The sequence below is a fragment of the Pseudoliparis swirei genome, chromosome 2 (genome assembly GCF_029220125.1).
Source record: "Pseudoliparis swirei isolate HS2019 ecotype Mariana Trench chromosome 2, NWPU_hadal_v1, whole genome shotgun sequence".
Taxonomy (NCBI): Eukaryota; Metazoa; Chordata; class Actinopteri; order Perciformes; family Liparidae; genus Pseudoliparis; species Pseudoliparis swirei.
Window position 1 is genome coordinate 3,631,325 of NC_079389.1, and position 19,810 is coordinate 3,651,134.

At 42.3% G+C, this 19,810-nt stretch overlaps 2 protein-coding genes across 2 annotated transcripts; both read left to right on the top strand.

Moving 5' to 3' along the window:
• The first annotated feature begins 5,613 nt into the window (after positions 1 to 5,613).
• Positions 5,614 to 14,987, top strand: upf3a (UPF3A regulator of nonsense mediated mRNA decay). Its single transcript, XM_056438773.1, is given in 11 exon segments — positions 5,614 to 5,754; positions 6,684 to 6,790; positions 6,870 to 6,976; positions 7,149 to 7,247; positions 7,885 to 7,995; positions 8,090 to 8,145; positions 8,239 to 8,362; positions 8,365 to 8,396; positions 8,483 to 8,616; positions 11,042 to 11,345; positions 12,377 to 14,987. Coding segments are annotated over 11 exon segments (1,407 nt in total). The 3' UTR covers positions 12,569 to 14,987.
• A 1,252-nt stretch (positions 14,988 to 16,239) lies between these two features.
• p2ry8 (P2Y receptor family member 8) lies at positions 16,240 to 19,696 on the top strand. The gene is made up of 3 exons (XM_056433178.1): positions 16,240 to 16,285; positions 17,585 to 17,907; positions 18,436 to 19,696. Exons 2-3 carry the CDS (start codon positions 17,612 to 17,614, stop codon positions 19,178 to 19,180), a joined length of 1,041 nt encoding a protein of 346 aa, XP_056289153.1. The 5' UTR covers positions 16,240 to 16,285; positions 17,585 to 17,611; the 3' UTR covers positions 19,181 to 19,696.
• Positions 19,697 to 19,810: the final 114 nt, after the last annotated feature.

Here is a 19,810-nt window from a genome sequence, read left to right on the forward strand (position 1 = left end):
AATAAACATCTTACCCAGGATTAATTTTGTGAGCTCTATGCTACCTCTCTCTCCTCCTGACTACTGGCATAAATTAGAGGCAGCGGTATCGAAATTTATTTGGAAAGGCAAGCGGCCACGATTTAAAAAGTACTCCACAGAGGAGAAAGGAGAATGGTGGTCTTTCAGTTCCCAACTTTAAACTTTATTTTTGGTCTTTTGTCTTAAGGCCTCTTTTTACATTGTTTGACCCAGATTCCTCAGTGTGCTGGCGTGCTTTAGAAAGTGCTCTGACAGAACCATGGTCACTTCATGACGTTCTTTTTGCCAGTATCTCTAACAAACAGTGCCAGCTGCGCTTTGGCCCCATTGTCTCTCATCTTATCAAAACCTGGAGATTGGTTGAAACATATTGCCATGTACCATGCAATTGGCATACACTCTCTCCACTATTCAACAATAAAGCTCTCCTGATCAGGGGCGGCTTGTCCATAAGGGCGATTGGGGCGACGCACTGCCTCGGGGGAAAATAAAAGAAAAGAAAAGAAAAGAAAAAAGTCGCATTCTACAACTAGACGTCTGCTCTGCCTCTGTGTGTCATTGTCCAATCAGGTAACAGTCATTCAGTCAGCCTAAAGTCGTGCTTCAAATGGCCCCGCCCCTTCTGGGGCGATTTTGGGCTAAATGAAAATCGCCCCAGACCTCTCCCATTGACTCCAATGTTAAACCCATTTTTTTCACAAAACAGAGCTCTCAATGCATTCTCTATGGCTTCCGGGAGGAGTCGCCCCTCCAGGTCTTGTCATAATTAATCGACGTAAAAGCGTCTCAGTACGTCATACAGCTTCGACAGAGGCGTATTCAGTCGGCCAGTGCTCAGGGCAACAGCAGCGATTCAATTCTTTCTTTGAAAGAGACTCCTTTCGGTCGGCGTAACATTGAAGACACATCGGCAACAATAGAAGTAGGACCTCCTAGACCAGTGGTCGCCAACACGTCGATCGGTCGACCTCGGAGACGTTCCCTGTCGCTCTCCAAAATAAAATGAAAATAAAATCAGAAACACATTGTTCCTCATTCTCGAACATTTTCTGAGGTGTCTTCTGAAACGTTTTCTTCCTGACTGGAAGATGGACGTCAGAAAAGATCTCCGCCTGATGTTAAAGAACACCTGTAAACGGGTTCTCTGACAGCCGTGTTGTCAGCTGTGCTCCTGAAAGAGGAACGTACCACTACAGGTGAGGCGCAGGGGAAATGCAGAAAGACCTTTATTGACAACTCCACATATTACACACGGTCAAAGTACACCGACATAAAACTAAGTCATGAATAAATAAATGTTGAAATGCCTGTACCTTAATGTAAATGTTTACGTTACGGTATTTACAAGTTGTGCCTGCGCATGCGCGACAGCCGAGATTCTTGGCGACTTGCCAGGTCTTACCTCCGTGAGTTTGGCTTTTCTGCTGTTGCCCTTCAAAACAAAAGCTCAACATTTAGCTTTTTCTTGTCTGGTGGAGCAATCTGGTTTACTTGAAAGTGATTGCAATTGTATTTCTTCTATTATTTGAAAAGCACAGATGCAGGAATCACAAATGGGGATCTCATATTTATTATTATTATAATTATTTAAATCTTGTTGAAAAAAATCACCAAATCAAAGACCAGGAGCTGTATTACTGACAGACAGCTCACAGACGGCCTCAGACTGTCTGTCTGCTTATGAACTAACTACAAGCTCACAGACAGAGTTCAGTCACAGCCGTCACACTGACTGGAGTCACATGACTTGATGGCATTGTGAGAAAGCTACACATAGACAGCTGTCTGAAGGTCTGTGGTTTTGGGAGGGTTAATCATTATCAAAAAAATTGCCCCCCCTGAGAATTTTTTCAGGAGCCGCCACTGTGTATGACCCATGTTAGTAGTTCTAGAGTTAAACCAAATATATGTATCCACTAGTGCTGTGAAAAATAACGCGTTAACTCAGTTAATTCAATTACAGGTTTAACTAGTGTTTTTTTTTTTTACGCATTTAACGCATGCGCAGAATGAGGTTCCAATCCGTCTGTTGTTGGTCGTCGGGACGAAAAAAAAGTCACTTGCAAAATGAGCTTCCAATACACCACTTCAATCTGAACTCTGTCCGCTCTCATGCAGACGGTCTGTTCATCGGTAATGATCCTTCCGCAGGTTCACCTCCGGAAACCTTGTTACGACTTTTACTTCCTGTAGATCAGGGTCTCAACACGTCGATCGCGACCTGCCAGTCGATCGCGGCGTAGTGTCGGTAGATCGCATGACATTAAAGAGATTGGCCCGCCCCCTGACATGTTCTCTAGAGCACGTCTTTGTTCTTTTATTAAACTAAACGTCTGTTGTTGATCGTATCTCCACAGCAGCATGTCATTTCTGTCTCTTCGCGTCGCGTTAACACTTATCGATCTCCGTCTCGCGCACCAGAGCTCCGTGCGCGCGCATCGGGACCGAGCAAAAAAAAAGTCCGGGCCGGTGAGGTTTCAGCTTTGCAGCGGTGTCCCCGCCGTCCCTTTCATCACGGCCCAGTTCATGAAGAAAACCCACACAGTCAGTTTGCCTCAGCAGCTGCTAGAGGAAGACTAGAGGCCTTTAGATTGTGTCATGGTGGAGTTAATGGTTGACAAACAAGAGAAAAATGTTCTGTTTAACCCTCCTGTTACCTTTACATTTACTAACATCTTTTACCCTCGGGGTCAATTTGACCACAGCAATTAAAACCTCCAGAAAATTATTAGAATTAATATTGCTTCCCAAGTTTAAGTGTGAGGTACTTTATGTTTGTTTGTTGACTACCTAAATAGCCCTTTAAATAAATAAGAAAGTTGATATTTCTTATATGTTTGACACAGTGAAAAACAGCCTGGGGTCAAATTGACCCCAAAGAACACCGACATTAAACATTGAATGGGGTCAAATTGACCCGAAAGGTAACAGGAGGGTTAAACATTCTGTTTAGGATGAAGATGTATTAATGTTCCATATGGAAGAAAACTGCTAAATAACTGCTGAGTTGCAGCACCATTGTATAGAAGAATGTATAAATGTATATATCCGTCTTTTGTCATAAATCTCTATGTTCTCACAAAATATACCGAGAATATCGGTAATATGTGATTAATCATGATTAATCCACAAAAACCTGTGATTAACCCGATTAAAAATTGTAATCGTTTCACAGCCCTAGTATCCACACTTGTTTGGGGAAACCATTGCGGATTCTGTGGTGTGTTCACATGCACCAATGGATTAACGTAAAATAGAGAATTTAACTTTTTTGTATTTAGTGTGACCAGAGCTCAGACCTTCCTCTCAAATACCGTGCTCCGGTTTCGGGGGAGGAGTGATCTCTCTCAGGCCTCTATCCCTCCATCCATAAAAATAATTGATTTATTTCATGATATTCGTCAAATAACGTCACCATTTGAAAGCTTTTATATATATATATATATATATATATATATATATTAGGGCTGTCAGCGTTAACGCGTTAATCTATGCGATTAATTTGGCCGCGTTAACGCACTAAAATATTTTAACGCAATTAACGCAACTTTGTTGACTTCCGGTGTCGTTGAAGTTGTTGCACTCCTGTGAGTGTCAAGCCGCGGCAGTCCGCCTCCTTCCTCCCGTCTGCTCCTCCATATTCACAGAGAAGCAGAGGGCGACGTGTCGGTGACGCGGGGCGGAAGGTGAAGGGGACGTTTTTTTTTTTCTCCGCCCCGATGCGCGCGCAGACACGCCGCATGGAGCTCTGCGGCGCGCGGGACGGAGAGAGAAGAGTGACCGACACGTGGAGACAGAATGACATGCTGCTGGAGAGACGACCAACAACAGACGTTTAGATTAATACAAGAACAAAGACGTCTTTAAGGAAAGAACCGTACATTACTTCTGCTGTAATCTGGCGCGATAGAGAACATGACAGGGGGGCGGGGCCTCACCCTGATAGAATGGTGGGGAAACACTGGGATGTGTCACATGCAAAAGACTTTAAAAGGTGAATTTACATGTGTTTGTAAAATCGAGAAAATGAGCCCAGCCTCCAGAGGGTTAACATTACATATTTGTCAGTTTACCAAGGCCACTGGTTCTGCTGCTGTTCAGTGTTAAAGATGACAGGACCAATCTCTAATACACCTTTTCTTACTAATCTGAATGTTTCACTGAAGAAACAATTTATCATCCACAATATTAAATACCTCACTGACACTTTATAGCTCTGTGTGAAGTTTTGTCTTTAAAAAAGAATACAATTAAACAAGTGTCTAAAATACACGCTGTCTGGAGGGATTACTCGTTCATTTAGAAGATTTAGACTTTCGAAGAAAAAACCCCTTTTAATCGCGATTAATCGCGATTAATTAATCGCAATTTCAAAATGTGCGATTAATTAGTTAATTTTTTTTAATCGATTGACAGCCCTAATATATATATATATATATATATATTCTTTCTTCTTCTTCTTTTTCTTCTTCTTCTTCTCTCTGTTCCCTGCCGAGACGTCCACGGGCGGTCAGTGAGCCGGTCCTCCCCCCCGGAACCCCGGAGCTCGGCGGCGGGCAGCTCGCACTGTGTGTGCGTTGATGGCAGCCGAGAGTTTGATCATAAGAAATAAAAGTGTATGAAATACAGATTTGATTACGGAATTTAAAAAAAATCCAGCTGTGAAACCATTTACTAAAGTTATGTTATGTTGAATTTAACATGTTGCATTTTTTGTTTGAAATGTATAGTTTGGAATGTTGTGGGGGAAATAGTATACATTTATTTAAATTGTATATTTACCATAGATATTTATATAGTACATTAACCATATATATTTAACGAGTACATTTACTAAATAGTACATTAACCATATATTTAAATAGTACATTTAATATATATATTTAAATAGTACATCTACCATTGATATTTATATAGTACATTAACCATATATATTTATATAGTACATTTACCATAGATATTTAAATAGTACATCTACCATTCATATTTATATACTATATTTACCATATATATGTATAGTACATTTACCATATACATTTAAATAGTAGATTTACTAAATAGAACATTAACCATATATATTTAAATAGTACATTTACTAAATAGTACATTTATCATCGGCTAATACAATTGGTTATTTGTACTTAACTATTTTTTCTTTCTCCACTATGATTCAAAACAACACATTGTGCTCTCTTACAGGTACTTGATTGGATAACATTAGTTAGGTCTACTATTTACAAAATGTCATACTCAATGGTGTGTATCAAGTAAATAACAATCACCCATTTACCAGCTACAAAATTAAAGCATGCATGCAATAATCAAAGATTATATTATTTTAAACATTATTCTGAAGTAAACAACGTTGACTTTTGGCACTTCACCTTTATTATTATTGCTGATACGTTTATTTTATATTTTTTATATAAAATGTAACCTATTCAACGATGAACACAATGATACTCAATTGTGTCCAATCGCGTCCTCGTCAAAACGCCCGCCTCCCGCTCCGGTCTCGCGGGATCCTCGTATTCTCGCGAGCGCACAGCGACTTAACGCGGACGAGAGAGCGAGAGAGGAAGATGGAGAGAAATGAGGTCTGAAAGGGACCAAACGACCGCGGGCAAGGAGAAAAGCGTCGTGGAGATCCAGTTCAGAGACGCCCCGAGGGAGCAGGAGAGCAGTCCCGCTCACCTGAAGCCAAAAGAGGAGAAGAAGGAGGTCTTCACTAAGGTGGGAGGCGACGTGTCGCATTGTTTATATATTCCCCGTGTGGGGAAAACTGACATGGAGGGGAGGCGTTGTTCATTTCAGCACCGCGGACAGCGACCGGAGGAGGACCTGCAGCCGGAGCCATCATCTCTCATGTTTTATATATATTATATATATTCACACTCCACTCCGACGGCCATGGTTTCAAACGAGCTTTAAATCAACATGTTAGGCGCCATTATCACGCTTTTTAGGATCCTAAATATATATATTTTTTAATCCCCCAGCTAAATAGTCGAAAAGGTGTCGAGTGAATCCGAATAATGCTGGGGAAAAAACAATAATGCATATTTATTACACTGCATTAGTCAACGTGGTGGCTTCGAAATGCTTATTTGACCTGTTTCATGTTTCTCTTCTGTTTAAAGGTCTATATATATATATATAAACATATATATATATATTATATACATATGTTATCAACAATGTTGTTCAAGTCTGTCCGGCCTTATGATATCAGTAATATCAGGCTTGTTCCCATCCCTATTGTTAAAGGTCAGGTGTAGTATTTTAAAAACCAAATTTAGTCTATTAAGGAATGTCCCCATGGTCACATGATTTCATCGTCACTGTCAAGCGTCTGAGCACAGCATGAGTTTGTAATGATGTGCCCATGGGCAGGGTCCGAGAGTTAAAGGGGCCCTTTATTGTCGAGGATCGCCGTTAAAAGTAAAAGTGTGTGTGAAGCTGCAGTGTAGTGAAGAATTCAGTTTCTTATTTAATTTCTCTGATACGTGTTCCTGTGAGATCTGGAATCAAGATCTGAATCATGACGTCAACAAAAAAAACCTGATCCGTTTCCCTTTGAGAGAGAAACCTTTTGATCTCGATTACCAACGAGAGGCTTCTTGCTGAGGCGGAGGAAATGACCCAGAGGTGATGGATTGCAGGTGGTGATCCGGAGGCTCCCACCGAACCTGTCCAAGGAGCAGCTGGAGGAGCAGCTCAGTCCGCTCCCGTCCTACGACTATTTTGAGTTCTTTCCGGCCGATCAAAGGTATAGTCGCGATAACCGGCTCTGTGTATTGCGTTTTCCCTGACGTGTTCACGGCTCTCCCCTTTCTCTCCGTCCACAGTCTCTACCCCCACCTGTTCTCCAGGGCGTATGTCAATTTCAAAAACCCTGAAGATATCCTCCTGTTCAGAGATCGATTCGATGGCTACGTCTTCATCGACAACAAGGGTATGATTCCTCCGTGAATCACGCGCTGTTGTGTTAAAGTAAACAAGCGATGTGTTGGTCGTCCAGCCGCATGGATGGATTTAATGGGCCCCGAGAGGCGGCTTCAGAGCTCTCAGTGCCGCTGTTCCTGTTTGATTGCATGCCTTTCAAAAGCTTCGTTATATTTGCTCAGGCCAGGAGTATCCGGCCGTGGTGGAGTTTGCCCCCTTCCAGAAAATCTCAAAGAAGAAGCTGAAAAAGAAAGATGCCAAAGTCGGGAGCATCGAAGAAGGTGCTGAAATACACAGCTTGAGCCGCCATTATATGTATATATAACGGTAGTATACATATATATACATATATATACATATATATGTATACTACCGTTCCAAAGTTTGGCGTCACCCAGACAATTTGATGTTTTCCATGAAAACTCACACTTTTATTTATCAGATTAATTGCAAAATTAATATAAAATATAGTCAAGACATTGACAAGGTTAGAAATAATGATTTTTATTGGAAATATTAATGTTGTTCTTCTTGTGGCTCAAAGGAAGGCCAGTTTTATAGCTTCTCTCAGCAGCATAACTGTTTTCAGCTGCGCTCACATCAAAAGGGTTTTCAAGGGTTTTCTACCCCTCCGCTAGTCTTCTAAGGCGATAACACAATGTACCATCAGAACACTGGAGATGGGCCTCTACACACACATGAAGAGACTTCATTAACAACCAGAGAATAGTCACTACCACATTAACTATGTAGAGAGGGTATTTACAATTAACTTTATGTTATCTTCATTGGAAAAAAACAGTGCTTTGAAAAATAAGGACATTTCTAAGTGACCCCAAACTTTTGAATGGTAGTGTAATATATACCGTGACACACAGACATGGACATCACACCATTGTGTACCTAAACCCCATGCAGACCCAGAGTACAAGCGGTTCTTGGAGAATTACTCCTGTGATGAGGAGAAGTCGATGGCCAATCCGGAAACTCTGCTGGGAGAGATAGAGGCCAAGACCCGAGAGCTCATAGGTACACGACCACGCAGATCGAGAATTTGGTTCATATGAGTTTGAAAAGAATACTTTGGGTTGAAGCGTCTCAATTGTTTTTTCTTTAATTTCAGCCAAAAGGACGACGCCGCTGTTGGAGTACATCAAAAATAAGAAAATCGAGAAACAGGTGACGAAGAAAGCCAACGAAAAAAAGAGAGATGACTCTACAAAAGTGCTCTGGACGATCCCCTCTTTAAAGTGCCACGTCTCTTCTTTGCAGAGGATCAGAGAGGAGAAGAGGGAGGAGAGGAGGAGACGGGAGCTGGAAAAGAAACGACAGAGGGAGGAGGAGAAGAGGAAGCGGCGGGAAGAGGATAGACGCAAGCGGAAGGAGGCGGAGAAGCAGAAAAGCTCTCCGACAAAGACATCAAAATCAAGGTCAGGTGACCGAGGAACTCATCTGCTGGGCGGCGGCGCCGTAGCGTGCAATGAATTTGACTTTTATTGGTTCCTTCGACATGCAGCTCTTGAAGAAGAGCGACAGGGACGACGACGTGGACTCAGACCAGACGAAGGACAAAAGTGACGCCGGAGAGACGGACAGGTGCAAATGGGAGAAGGCGGGAGGACAAACGAAGACGAAGGACCCCAAAGAAAAGTAAGCATTGTGTGAGAGGCGCTCTACATCCAGGCCTTTCAGGCCCACGTGGAGGCTGCTGCAAAGCCCACCTGTCGGGAGGTTATCCCTGCTCAGCCTTGACCTCTATTGAACCTGAAAGGACCTTTACTCTTTATATAGAAGTAGGAAGTAGGGGGGTGTGGAGCGTCCACCCTATATTAACAGGAAGGAATGTCAATTAATGTGACGTAAGATCGACAATAAATTCCACTCGAAATTAATTTCTCGGGTGCAAAGGTATTTTTTTTTAAAATAATTTTTTTCTTTTCGTTTTTGGACAGTAACTTAATTACCTTCGCATTGAAAATGCCGGAAGGTTATGTTTTGATCGCTGTGTATTTATTTATTTATTTATTTATTACCTTCGCATTGAAAATGCCGGAAGGTTATGTTTTGATTGCCGTGTATTTATTTATTTATTTGTATGCGTGTTATTTGCAAAACTCAAAAAGTATTGAACCGAATCGCATGAAATTTGGTGGGATGGTTGTTTATTATCCGGGGACCAGTTGATTAGATTTTGGGATCGATCGGGTCAAAGGTCAAAGGTCAAAGGTCATGAACAGGTCAAAATCTTTCGCAGAACTCGAAAAGTATTGAACCGAATCGCATGAAATTTGGTGGGATGATTGTTTATTATCCGGGGACCAGTTGATTAGATTTTGGGATCGATCGGGTCAAAGGTCAAAGGTCATGAACAGGTCAAAATCTTTCGCAGAACTCAAAAAGTATTGAACCGAATCGCATGAAATTTGGTGGGATGATTGTTTATTATCCGGGGACCAGTTGATTAGATTTTGGGATCGATCGGGTCAAAGGTCAAAGGTCATGAACAGGTCAAAATCTTTTGCAGAACTCAAAAAGTATTGAACCGAATCGCATGAAATTTGGTGGGATGATTGTTTATTATCCGGGGACCAGTTGACTAGATTTTGGGATCGATCGGGTCAAAGGTCAAGGTCAAAGGTCATGGAAAGGTCAAAATGTTCTTGAATCGCAGGAAATTTGGTGGGATGATTGGTTATTATCCGGGGACCATTTGATTAGATTTTGGGATCAATCGGGTCAAAGGTCAAGGTCAAGGTCATGGAAAGGTCAAACTCTTTTTTTACCATAGCACGATACATTTTTGTCCAATTGGCATGCAACTAATGCCAAAATGTTCATAATTCAATGCCCAATCTTGTGATATGCGAAGGTATGCGCTCTACCGAGTGCCCATTCTAGTTTACAATTTATAAATCAGCACAGGTGTAGTATTCAATATATAACATCCATTCTTTCAAATTAAATAACATTGAACATTTTTGACGACTTTTTTTTCTTCTTCTTTTTTTTCTTTGGTTTATTTGATAAGGGACAGTGCACATTAATAACAACATTTGTGTAAATGTGCCTGAGTTATTAGCCAAGAGGCTATTTATCATCTGAAGTCCCGAGAGGCAGATGTCATAAAACAAACATAAAACATAAGATTACATGTACAATGTTTGTACAATGTTTACGCTTTCCTAAAGGGTGCACAAACAGTTAATAGTGAGAATAGTGAGTATACTCTTAGACGTTGTCAAGTACGAAGAAGACGTGCAACAAGAAGACTCACGCATTCAAAACAGACGAAGCTAAAAAAAATAAAATGGACAGAATAAAAACCTCCATGTCAGAGACACAGAGCATAAAAGCATGGAGAGTAAATTAAATATATAAATCAGTCAGACACAGGTAAACAACAAAAGACATACATGCAGCTAGAGTGAAAACACGTCAAGAAATAAATGTGATTTCAAAAGGAAACTTAAGGCAGCAACAATCAAAAAGGAAATTATAGTAGATTAGGTTATTATTTTAGGTATTTAAGGTATTTAGGTATTACTATTTTACTTTTAATGTAAATGTTGTTTTCTAAGTCTAAGTGTTTTTGTGATAATTGATCATGCTGTACTGCATTTTATGTATTGCAATGTTTTTTTGCCTGGACCCCAGGAAGAATAGTCTCCACTACGGTGTAGACTAATGGGGATCCTTCATAAACAATAAACGTCAGATTTGACTTCAATATGACATCACATTTCAATGCAAGCAAAGCTTGTAGACTAACAAATAAATGGCAAAATAAAATGTGAAATGTGAGAGGGTCCGTGAGCTTCACGGCTGACGATGCTTCCATCAGGACTTGATGGTGCACTCTTTCGACGTTATCACGGTCTTATGATTAGTATTGGAATGCGTGACATGGACTGAAGACCTCTGTGATAAGAACCATTAGTTATTGTCAAAGGTGTTTAGTCAACATCTTTTCTTTTTTCCACAGTTTCTTAATAGCTGCAAACTTCTTAAGTAACTTGTAATAACTGTGTAATAATTGTGTATTTGGTGTGTGTGCAATCTCCACTCTGACCACTAGGGGTCAACCCGAGAGCGACAAGGAGCAGAGAGAGCAGCACGGCCGCAGGCAGAGAGACAAGGACCACCGGGGCAAGGACGAGGAGAGGAAGCGGCAGCGGCACCACTACGAGTTCGACAAGTTCATGCGGCGCCGAGACGAGACCAAGTGGGGGAAGGGCTACTGCCAGGACCGAGCCAAGAAGGAGGGGCACCATCACCATGGTTACTCCTACTGCCCCGACGGGGGAGACAAACTGGGTAAAGAGGACAGGGAGGACCTGGCTAACAGGAAGGAACGCCTCCGAAACAAGGTGAGCGAGAAGGTGAGCATGAGATGGGGGGGGAAGGTGACATCCAATCACGTGTGTTTGCGTTGTCGTCGTCGTTGTTGTTGTTTTTACGGATGATAATCATCCGCTCCGAGAGGTCCTCTTTCTTTGCTCTCAGTGTGTGCGTGTGATAGACACGGTCTCTCATTCACAAGGTTTGATTCCCGGCCTTCAGGCTTTCTGTGTTCCTGAGAACGGGACTGACCCCCCAAAAAACAATGCCACCCAAAAAACCATCAAATCAGCTGAACGTGAGACCCTCGAAAGCTCATGTGGATACACGACCGGTCAAAAGTTTTAAAACACCTCCATTTTTCCATTTTTTATTGAAATGTAAGCCGTTCGAGTGAATCACCTGAAATGCACAAAGGTCAGCGACAAACTGCCAGAGGTCAAACTAAAAAGTTGAGGTTACCAAAAACTGAAAAATAATGTATATTTCAGAGTTATACAGGAAGTGATGGGCCCACAACGTGCAGCTCGAAGGACTTTCTGACCAATATTTGATTTCCATTGTAGAAACAATGAGAACGAGTGTGTTCGGCTGTAATATCTGCAAAAGGTGTCAAACATTAGACAAAATATTTTTTTCATCTCCAATTGTTTATTTGTTCCATGCTTTAATTTCAGAGTACATTAAGTAATTAAACTGTGTACATTTCAGTAAAAACTGGAGAAATTGAGGTGTTCTAAAACTTGTATCCGGTAGTTTATATACATGTTGGTGCAGGAGGCTCATAGAAGACCTCAGACCCCAACGCCTGTCGATAATCATTCAGCGATAGACGAACACATTAATAAACTTATTCTACAGTGCGTTCACTTACTGATAACTGAGTATTTGAACGTATACCTGTACGTGCCGGCCCAGTGCATGCTGGGATACACTTCAGCCCTGTCGTGAATAAGCGGGGAAAGAAGTACATCTATACACACACACACACACACATACATGTATGTGTGTGTGTGTTCGACGTGTGTGCTGCCTGTCTCTCCCATGTCGCTGCTCTCTTGTCTCCCTGCAGGACCGACCCGCCATGCAGCTCTACCAGCCCGGCGCGCGCAACAGGAAGCGCATGAGCTCCGCCGGCAAAGGCTACGACTGCACCCCCGCGGGCCACTCCCCCGAACCCGGAGCGGAGCACGGCTACGAGGCGGTCGCCATGGCAACGGGCCCGCTGGAGAAGGACTTTGAGAAAAGCAAAGAGGATCAGTGAGCAGTCTGGATGTTATATATATATATATATATATATATAAATTATAGAAACAGCCTATTCAGCCGAAGATGATGGTGGCAGATTTGACAAGTCGTCATTGAGCTTTTTAAAAATCAAACACTCCAATGAGCGAGAGAAGCACTTCAAAAGCAAACGCGTCGTTCGGTGTAACAGACTCAGAGCTGAGGATGCCGGTCGAGCTTTTACGTTTTGCTGCAGAGCAGGAACAATTTTAGTGGTCACTAAATAGTTTGTCTCACTGTTTAGGCTTCAGAGAATCCTTGGAATGAACCATGTGGATAATACTGAGAAAGAGGAGGGGGTGGGGGAGGATAGATCCAGCAGGAGCTAAGAGTAGCCGTGGACAGACAGACACAGAGATTCTCTCTCACACACACACACACACACACACATACACACACACACACACATACACACACACGCATACACACACACCACCCAATACATGTTCTCTTGGCGGATATAACAATGCTAGTGACCTTAATCATAGCACAACCAGTCGGTGTGTCCCTGTCAGCTCACCTGTCGTATCCATCGTCAGACCCCCCCTCCCCCCCTCCCCTAGCAACAGATCTTGTTACTATGCCTTTGTAGTCTCCGCTGAATCTGGATGTTTTTACTAATCCTCTCAATGTTATCAAAATGAAATATATAATGTGAGTAGGACTTACAAACAATTGATGTCGGACATTTCACAGATGAAGTCCTGTGTGTATTTGTGTGCATGTGGAGGCGAGCGAGTGAGTTGGGACAAGAGTTATTATTGATAAAAATAAGAACAATGCTTTACCTGTTTTTTTTCCTAAATCGTTGTCATCCAACAGAGATATTTTGTTTTTGTGAGCAAAGCTTTGTACATAACCCCCCATGAGCCTAGGAAGAACACACTCTCTTTGTACGAATAGATAAATATATATATATATATTGTTTATATATATATATAAATATTTATATAGATTTATATATATATATATTAAATATATATATATAAATAAAGCATTTCCTAGAAATAACATGTACAGTTGCAAAGTATGACACTCATATGAAAACAGTTTTCTACGCTATGTGCATTGTTTTCTATTCATTCTGTCAAGTAAATATATATCTATAAAAAAAAGCTACGAGTATTTATTCAATAATATGTCTGTTGAACAAGCCTTATATTATTTTTGCACACCACCTAACATTTGTCAATACATCTTGTGTCATGAAGTGTTTTTTTTTCTTTTTCTTGAGAAAAATAAAGCTCTAGTACCGTATAAAGAGACTAAATCAGTGCGTCAGTCATTGTGACGGTTTGGGTGGAGCAGCATTCGTCTGCAGCGCCGCCCACACAGCACATTCAGTGACGGCAGATATGAGGCGAGTACCTTGCAACACACTATGAGCAAACACACGTGAACACGCAGCCGTATCTTTAGTATCTTTGGACAATAAACAACACTGTGCAGCCCTTTTTATTGATTTGTCCAAGGCTTTCAACACTGTCGATCACCTCGAGTTCTCTTGATATAATAAAAGGTGTGCCACAGAGTTCAGTCCTTGGACCACTTTTATTCACAATTTATATTAACAGTATCGGTCAAAATGTGCCAAATGCCAATTTTCACTTTTATGCAGACGACACTGTCATTAACTGCTCTGCTCCTACACAGCATCAGGCTCTCTTACACTTAAAAACAGCCTTCGATACTGTGCAACACTCTTTTAATGAGTTGAAATTATTGTTGAATCCTGATAAAACGAAGTTGATGATGTTTACAAACTCAAAAACAAAGCCATTAAACCTTCCAGCTATGATTTCATTTCAGGGCAAAGTGATTGAGTCTGTATCATCATATAAATACCTGGGATTCTTGATTGATGACTCTCTCTTTTAAACCTCATATTCAGCAACTTGTTAAGAAGTTGAAAGTGAGGCTGGGTTTCTATTTCCGAAATAAGTCTTGCTTTTCTTTTAATGCTAAAAAGAGACTTGTTGCTGCTACTTTTATGCCTGTGATTGATTATGGTGATGTCTTATATATGCATGCATCTTCTCAATGTTTCCACTCCTTAGATACTGTCTACCATGGAGAATTGAGGTTCATCACTAATCTTAAGGCTCTGACTCACCATTGCTCCCTGTATGCGAGGGTTGGTTGGACTCCTCTGTCCATCCAGAGACAAAATCATTGGCATGTCCTTATTTATAAGGCTATTCTCCACGTACTTCCATCGTATCTTTGGACGCTAATTCAGCTGAAAAACCCTGGAAGCTACCATCTTCGCTCTGTGACCTCTGCTCAAGGCCTCCTCTTGCTCTCCGTCCCTCACGTCCGTTTGGAAATGGGGAAAAGAGGTTTTAAGTTTGCTGCTCCTGCGGCTTGGAATTTGCTGCAGACAGACCTGGGTCTCCGGAGCCGGTCTCCTTAGGTGTTTTTAAAAATAGATTGAAAATATTGGAGGGAAATTCATCTAGCTGTCGATGTTTTATATGACGGCGGTATGTGCTCCTGTGTGAGCTGGGTTGTGTTGGCTTGAGTCTTAGTTTTGGTTTTATTCATGCTGTGATTTAGTTTTTCGTTTTATATATTGTCTGTCACTGTTTTATGTTGTATTGTATGGAACTTTGTGTGACGTGCTGCTGCTGCTGTCTTGGCCAGGACACTCTTGTAAAGGAGATTTTTACTCTCAATGAGGCATTTCCTGGTTAAATAAATTTAAAATAAATAAAAATAAAGTGTCGACATGCCTCAGTGTTTCACCGGGGATGCTGAGGGCGAAGCTAAAATAAAAGCACTTCCTCCTCCTAAAAACCTTCTATGTCTCTCTAAATGTTACAAACACAGCTCTATAGGTGTTATGTCATGATTGATCGCCCCCCCACACACAAGTGCTCTGTACTGAATTAATCCGAATAATCACTGACAACGTCATCAACATAAAAGCAGAACTATCCCCATCAACAGGAAGCCGGCAGCAGCAGAAGAACAACCCCCCCCCCACACCCCCACCACCACCTCGTGAACGGGGTCAACACATCTGGGGGTTCCCACTTTCACTTCAAAACAAGAACTTTCACACACGAGGAATGTAAACATGTGTGTGAGTTTGTGTCCTGGGTTGAACATAATTAAAATATGAAATATGGAACCATCTTTAATCTGTAATTCCATCTAACCGCTGCTACTGGGTGACAGCTCTCTGGCTTCTCTTCCTTTTTCAGTCACAGTGAGTCTCAACGTGAAGGTCACACCCTTCCACTCGTCTCTCACAACCCTTTTTTTAAAGTCTTTTTTTTCTCTTATTCAGGGGGTCCTGCAACCCCCTTTACTTTACAGAGTTCCCTCTTCCCACGTGTTCCGGTACAGCTTTAGACAATTCATGAACCTCAAGTTGAGGAATTGGGCAGACAAATACAAATCATCATCACCATGGGTACATGTGTGTGTGTGTGTGTGTGTGTGTGTGTGCTCTCCATGCTGCGAGCAAGTGGGGATTTGGAGTGTGACAGGAGTGAATCTGATCTGCAGTTGGTAGGATGGAAGTAGTCACGTGATCCATTTCCTCTCTCTCTCTCTCTCTCTTTCTCTGGCACTGTAACACAATCAAATCTCATTTCCCCAGCAGTAACAATATCTGAACCTTCACCTTCCACCGACGCGCCGTACGTCTCCACCTGCCTCTCCTCTCGTCTGCCTCCGAAGCCCACAGGTGAGTGTTTCACCCGCTTTCACTCAGATTCACCTGGAGAGGTCCTACACCTTAACACTGTATGAATACTTTAACATGTATTTATTTACGTTGATTCATTTTTTTGTTGACAGTATTTATATTTGCCATATTAACACATAAACAACACCCAGTACCCACAATAACCAAACATGTGACCTATGGATCAAAAGGTGCAACATCAGGAAAGAGAACAAACAATAGCATAACTATGTTGTGTAAGTGTAAAAAAAAAGAAAATAAATCACATTAATATTCATGGGTTAAAGAAATTATTACAAAACAAAAGTCTCAGTTGGCTAATTGTCATTACCGGAGTAACATATGTCTTCTGATGTGTAAAAAAAAAAAGGGAAAAAAAGAGTCACCGTTATTCCCATCCCAACACTTGGTGTGGTGTAATCGGTACTTTCCATTACATGGAGCTAACTTTGCAGCCTCTCGGGGATGTCTGTGGCAACTGCCCCCCCCCCCCCCCCACACACACCACCACCACCATGTGCACCACGTGTTGAAGTGTTCACTTTCCTCACGCCGCGGCGATCAAATTCAGTTGGTGGCCGGAGACGATATGATCGTCGGCAGTTGCGGGTGCACATGTTCAGGTGTCTTCACCAGCTCAACCCGCAGGCGGCAGTTGGCTCACCACAGATCACTCATGTGCTTTTCTTGTGTGTCAACTCATGCTCGCACGCTCACAACAACACAGAGCGAAGGCGTTCAGAGTGCTGAATGGGTCCGTTGACCGTTGAGGAGAGGGGAGATTAAAAAGGCATCGCTTGAGATTAGGTTTAGCGGGTTGTTTGATTTAATTATTACAAACCAATCATGCAGCAAAGGTAGATTAAGAATTCAATTCAGTTTATTTTATACATTGCCCAATATCACAAACTCCCCTCAGAGGGCTTTACGATCTGTGCACATACGACATCCCTGACCTTTGACCTCACATCGGATCAGGAAAAAATCCCAAGAAATAGAAAAAACCCTTTCACAGGGAAGAAAGGGAAGAACCCTTCAGGAGAGCAACAGAGGAGGATCCCTTTCCAGGATGGACAGACGAATAGACGTCATGTGACCAGATGAATCATAACAGAGTAACAACACATTCAATGAGGATGACAGAGTGTATGAATAGTTGGTAGTCGGCATATTCCACGATCCAGACCTCCATGATCCATCAGGCAGATGGAGGTAGAAGTACAGGAAGAAGTACATTCTGCTGCTCCAGTATTTCCTCAGAAAGATAACCGCGGTTAAACGGCAGGTGATTCCTCACAGGTGACGAGAACCCGTTCTCATCCAGTCATGACGGGGAATTCCAGCAGCGGCTTCAAGCTCGACAACGCCACCCGGGCCCTGTTCCTCAACACCAACACCAGCGTCGCCATCTCCGTCATCTACGCGATCGTCACCGCCATCAACCTGACGGGAAATGGCCTCTCCATGTGGCTCCTCGTCTTCCGCACCTCCCCCAAGACGCCGTCCATCATCTTCATGATTAATCTCACCCTCACCGACTTGGCGCTCGGCGCCGTGCTGCCCTTTCAGATCGCCTACCAGCTCCAAGGGTACCACTGGAACCTGGGGCCCCAGATGTGCAGGTACTCTATATGTTGCAGTATTCATAAGGAGGGGGGGGGGGTAGTTTGAGATTGAGGGAATGTCTTGGCGAGAAGACTGACACCCACTCTCATGTGATTGTGCAATATTAAGCTACATCCCGCAGCCGGGCAGCTGACGTCAACAGACGGATTTCAAGTCTGACAGTTTACAAAAAGTTTTTAAAAATCCAATCTGCCAACAGAAAAATGACTCTACTCCTCTCTTAAAGTATTCCCTCCGTAAACATGAGTTTATGGTCTCAATCTCTAGTTTCAAGTCTTCTTCAATACAGCGAGATGCTAATTTTGTAGATTCTAAATAGACCATACGGACTGGTTTTAAGAAGGTTCCTCTCCAGGATTTCACTGTTTCCTGTCTTAATGCTAAGCTAAGCTAGCCCACGGCCGGCCCTAGCTTTACGTCGATAAGACAAATAGCTGAGTGGCTTTGATCTTCTCATCTTTCCTTTTGCTTCATCCAGCGCTCCAAATAAAAAAAACTCTCCTCTTCTCCGTATCCACCCACAGAGTCATGACCGTTGTCTTCTACACCAACATGTACTGCTCCGTTCTGACCATGATGGCCATCGGAATCGACCGCTACCTGGGCATCGTCAGGCCCATGCAGTTCAGGCAGACCCGGGTCAAGAAGCCCATCGCCGTCTTCAGCTGCCTCCTCATGTGGGGCGTGGTCCTGAGCGTCCTGTGGCCGCTGATGACCACGGACCTGACCTTTGACATTCCCGAACTGGGGATCACCACGTGCTTCGACGTGCTGAAGAAAGACATGCTCCCGACCAAGTCGGCCTGGGCGGCCTTCCTCTTCAGCATGGTGTTCGTGCTCTTCCTCTTCCCCTTCTGCGTCACGACCTTCTGCTACGTCAGCGTCATACGCAAACTGTCCAGAGATTCCAAGACGGCCCAGAAAAGAAGAGCCATCCTTCTGGCCTTCATCGTTCTCCTGGTGTTCACCTTCTGCTTCGCGCCTAACAACATCCTCCTGCTGGCTCACGCGGTGCTGAGGCTCTTCTACAACAAGTCTCTCTACATGGCCTACAAGCTGTCTCTCTGTTTCAGCTGCGTGAATAGCTGCCTCGATCCGTTCATTTACTACTTTGCCTCCAAGGATTTTAGACAGAAGCTGAGAGAGGTGATCAATCTGCACAGCCTGAGCAGCACGGACTCAATGAAGATGGATCGCAAAGAGAGTTTTTACTCGGCACATTACGGACGAGAACATAGAAATGTGTCCTTGATGCCATCCACGCCATAGAGAGACGGAATGAGAGGGAGGGGGAAAGAAAGGGTGAGAGAGACGTGAGAGAGGAAGTGAGAGGAAGTGTAGTGTGTCAAGCTCTTTCAACATCAAAACATTTCAAAATCCGTTTTTGTTCAGTTTTTTTAATTATGTGCACTATAGAACAAATGAATATGGACAACAGCAGAGTCTTATCATTGCATTTTCCTACATGGTGGTCTTAAAATGTGAAACATTTAATGTTGCCTATGTATTTTTCAATCATGGGTAAATAAATCTACCATAGGCATTATAATAGTGTTTGTGATAAAATGTGAAAATATAAGTATTCTTTGATGGAAAATGTAAACGTTTTTTTGACCTGATATCTGTAAACGTCTCTGTAAATACCTTAATGCTGCGTTGCATTGATGAAGTTTATATTTTCACCTTTTTAACCTTCAAGTTCCTCCTTCTTTCTCTTTGTTTTCTTCCTATATTACATGTTGTATATATGTATAATAAATTATATGATTATTATTATCACCATCATTATTATTATGATTAACATCATTATAATTATTATGATGATTATCATTGCTGTTTGTATTGGTGTTATTAATACAATAGGTAGTCTGAGTCGTGTCACTATGGTTCTACTCCTGT

Bases quoted from the DNA above. Each gene is read 5' to 3' on its own strand.
- p2ry8 (XM_056433178.1), top strand. From the start codon at position 17,612: ATGACGGGGAATTCCAGCAGCGGCTTCAAGCTCGACAACGCCACCCGG. The intron at 17,908-18,435 runs GTACTCTATATG...ATCCACCCACAG, and splicing joins CTGGGGCCCCAGATGTGCAG to AGTCATGACCGTTGTCTTCT.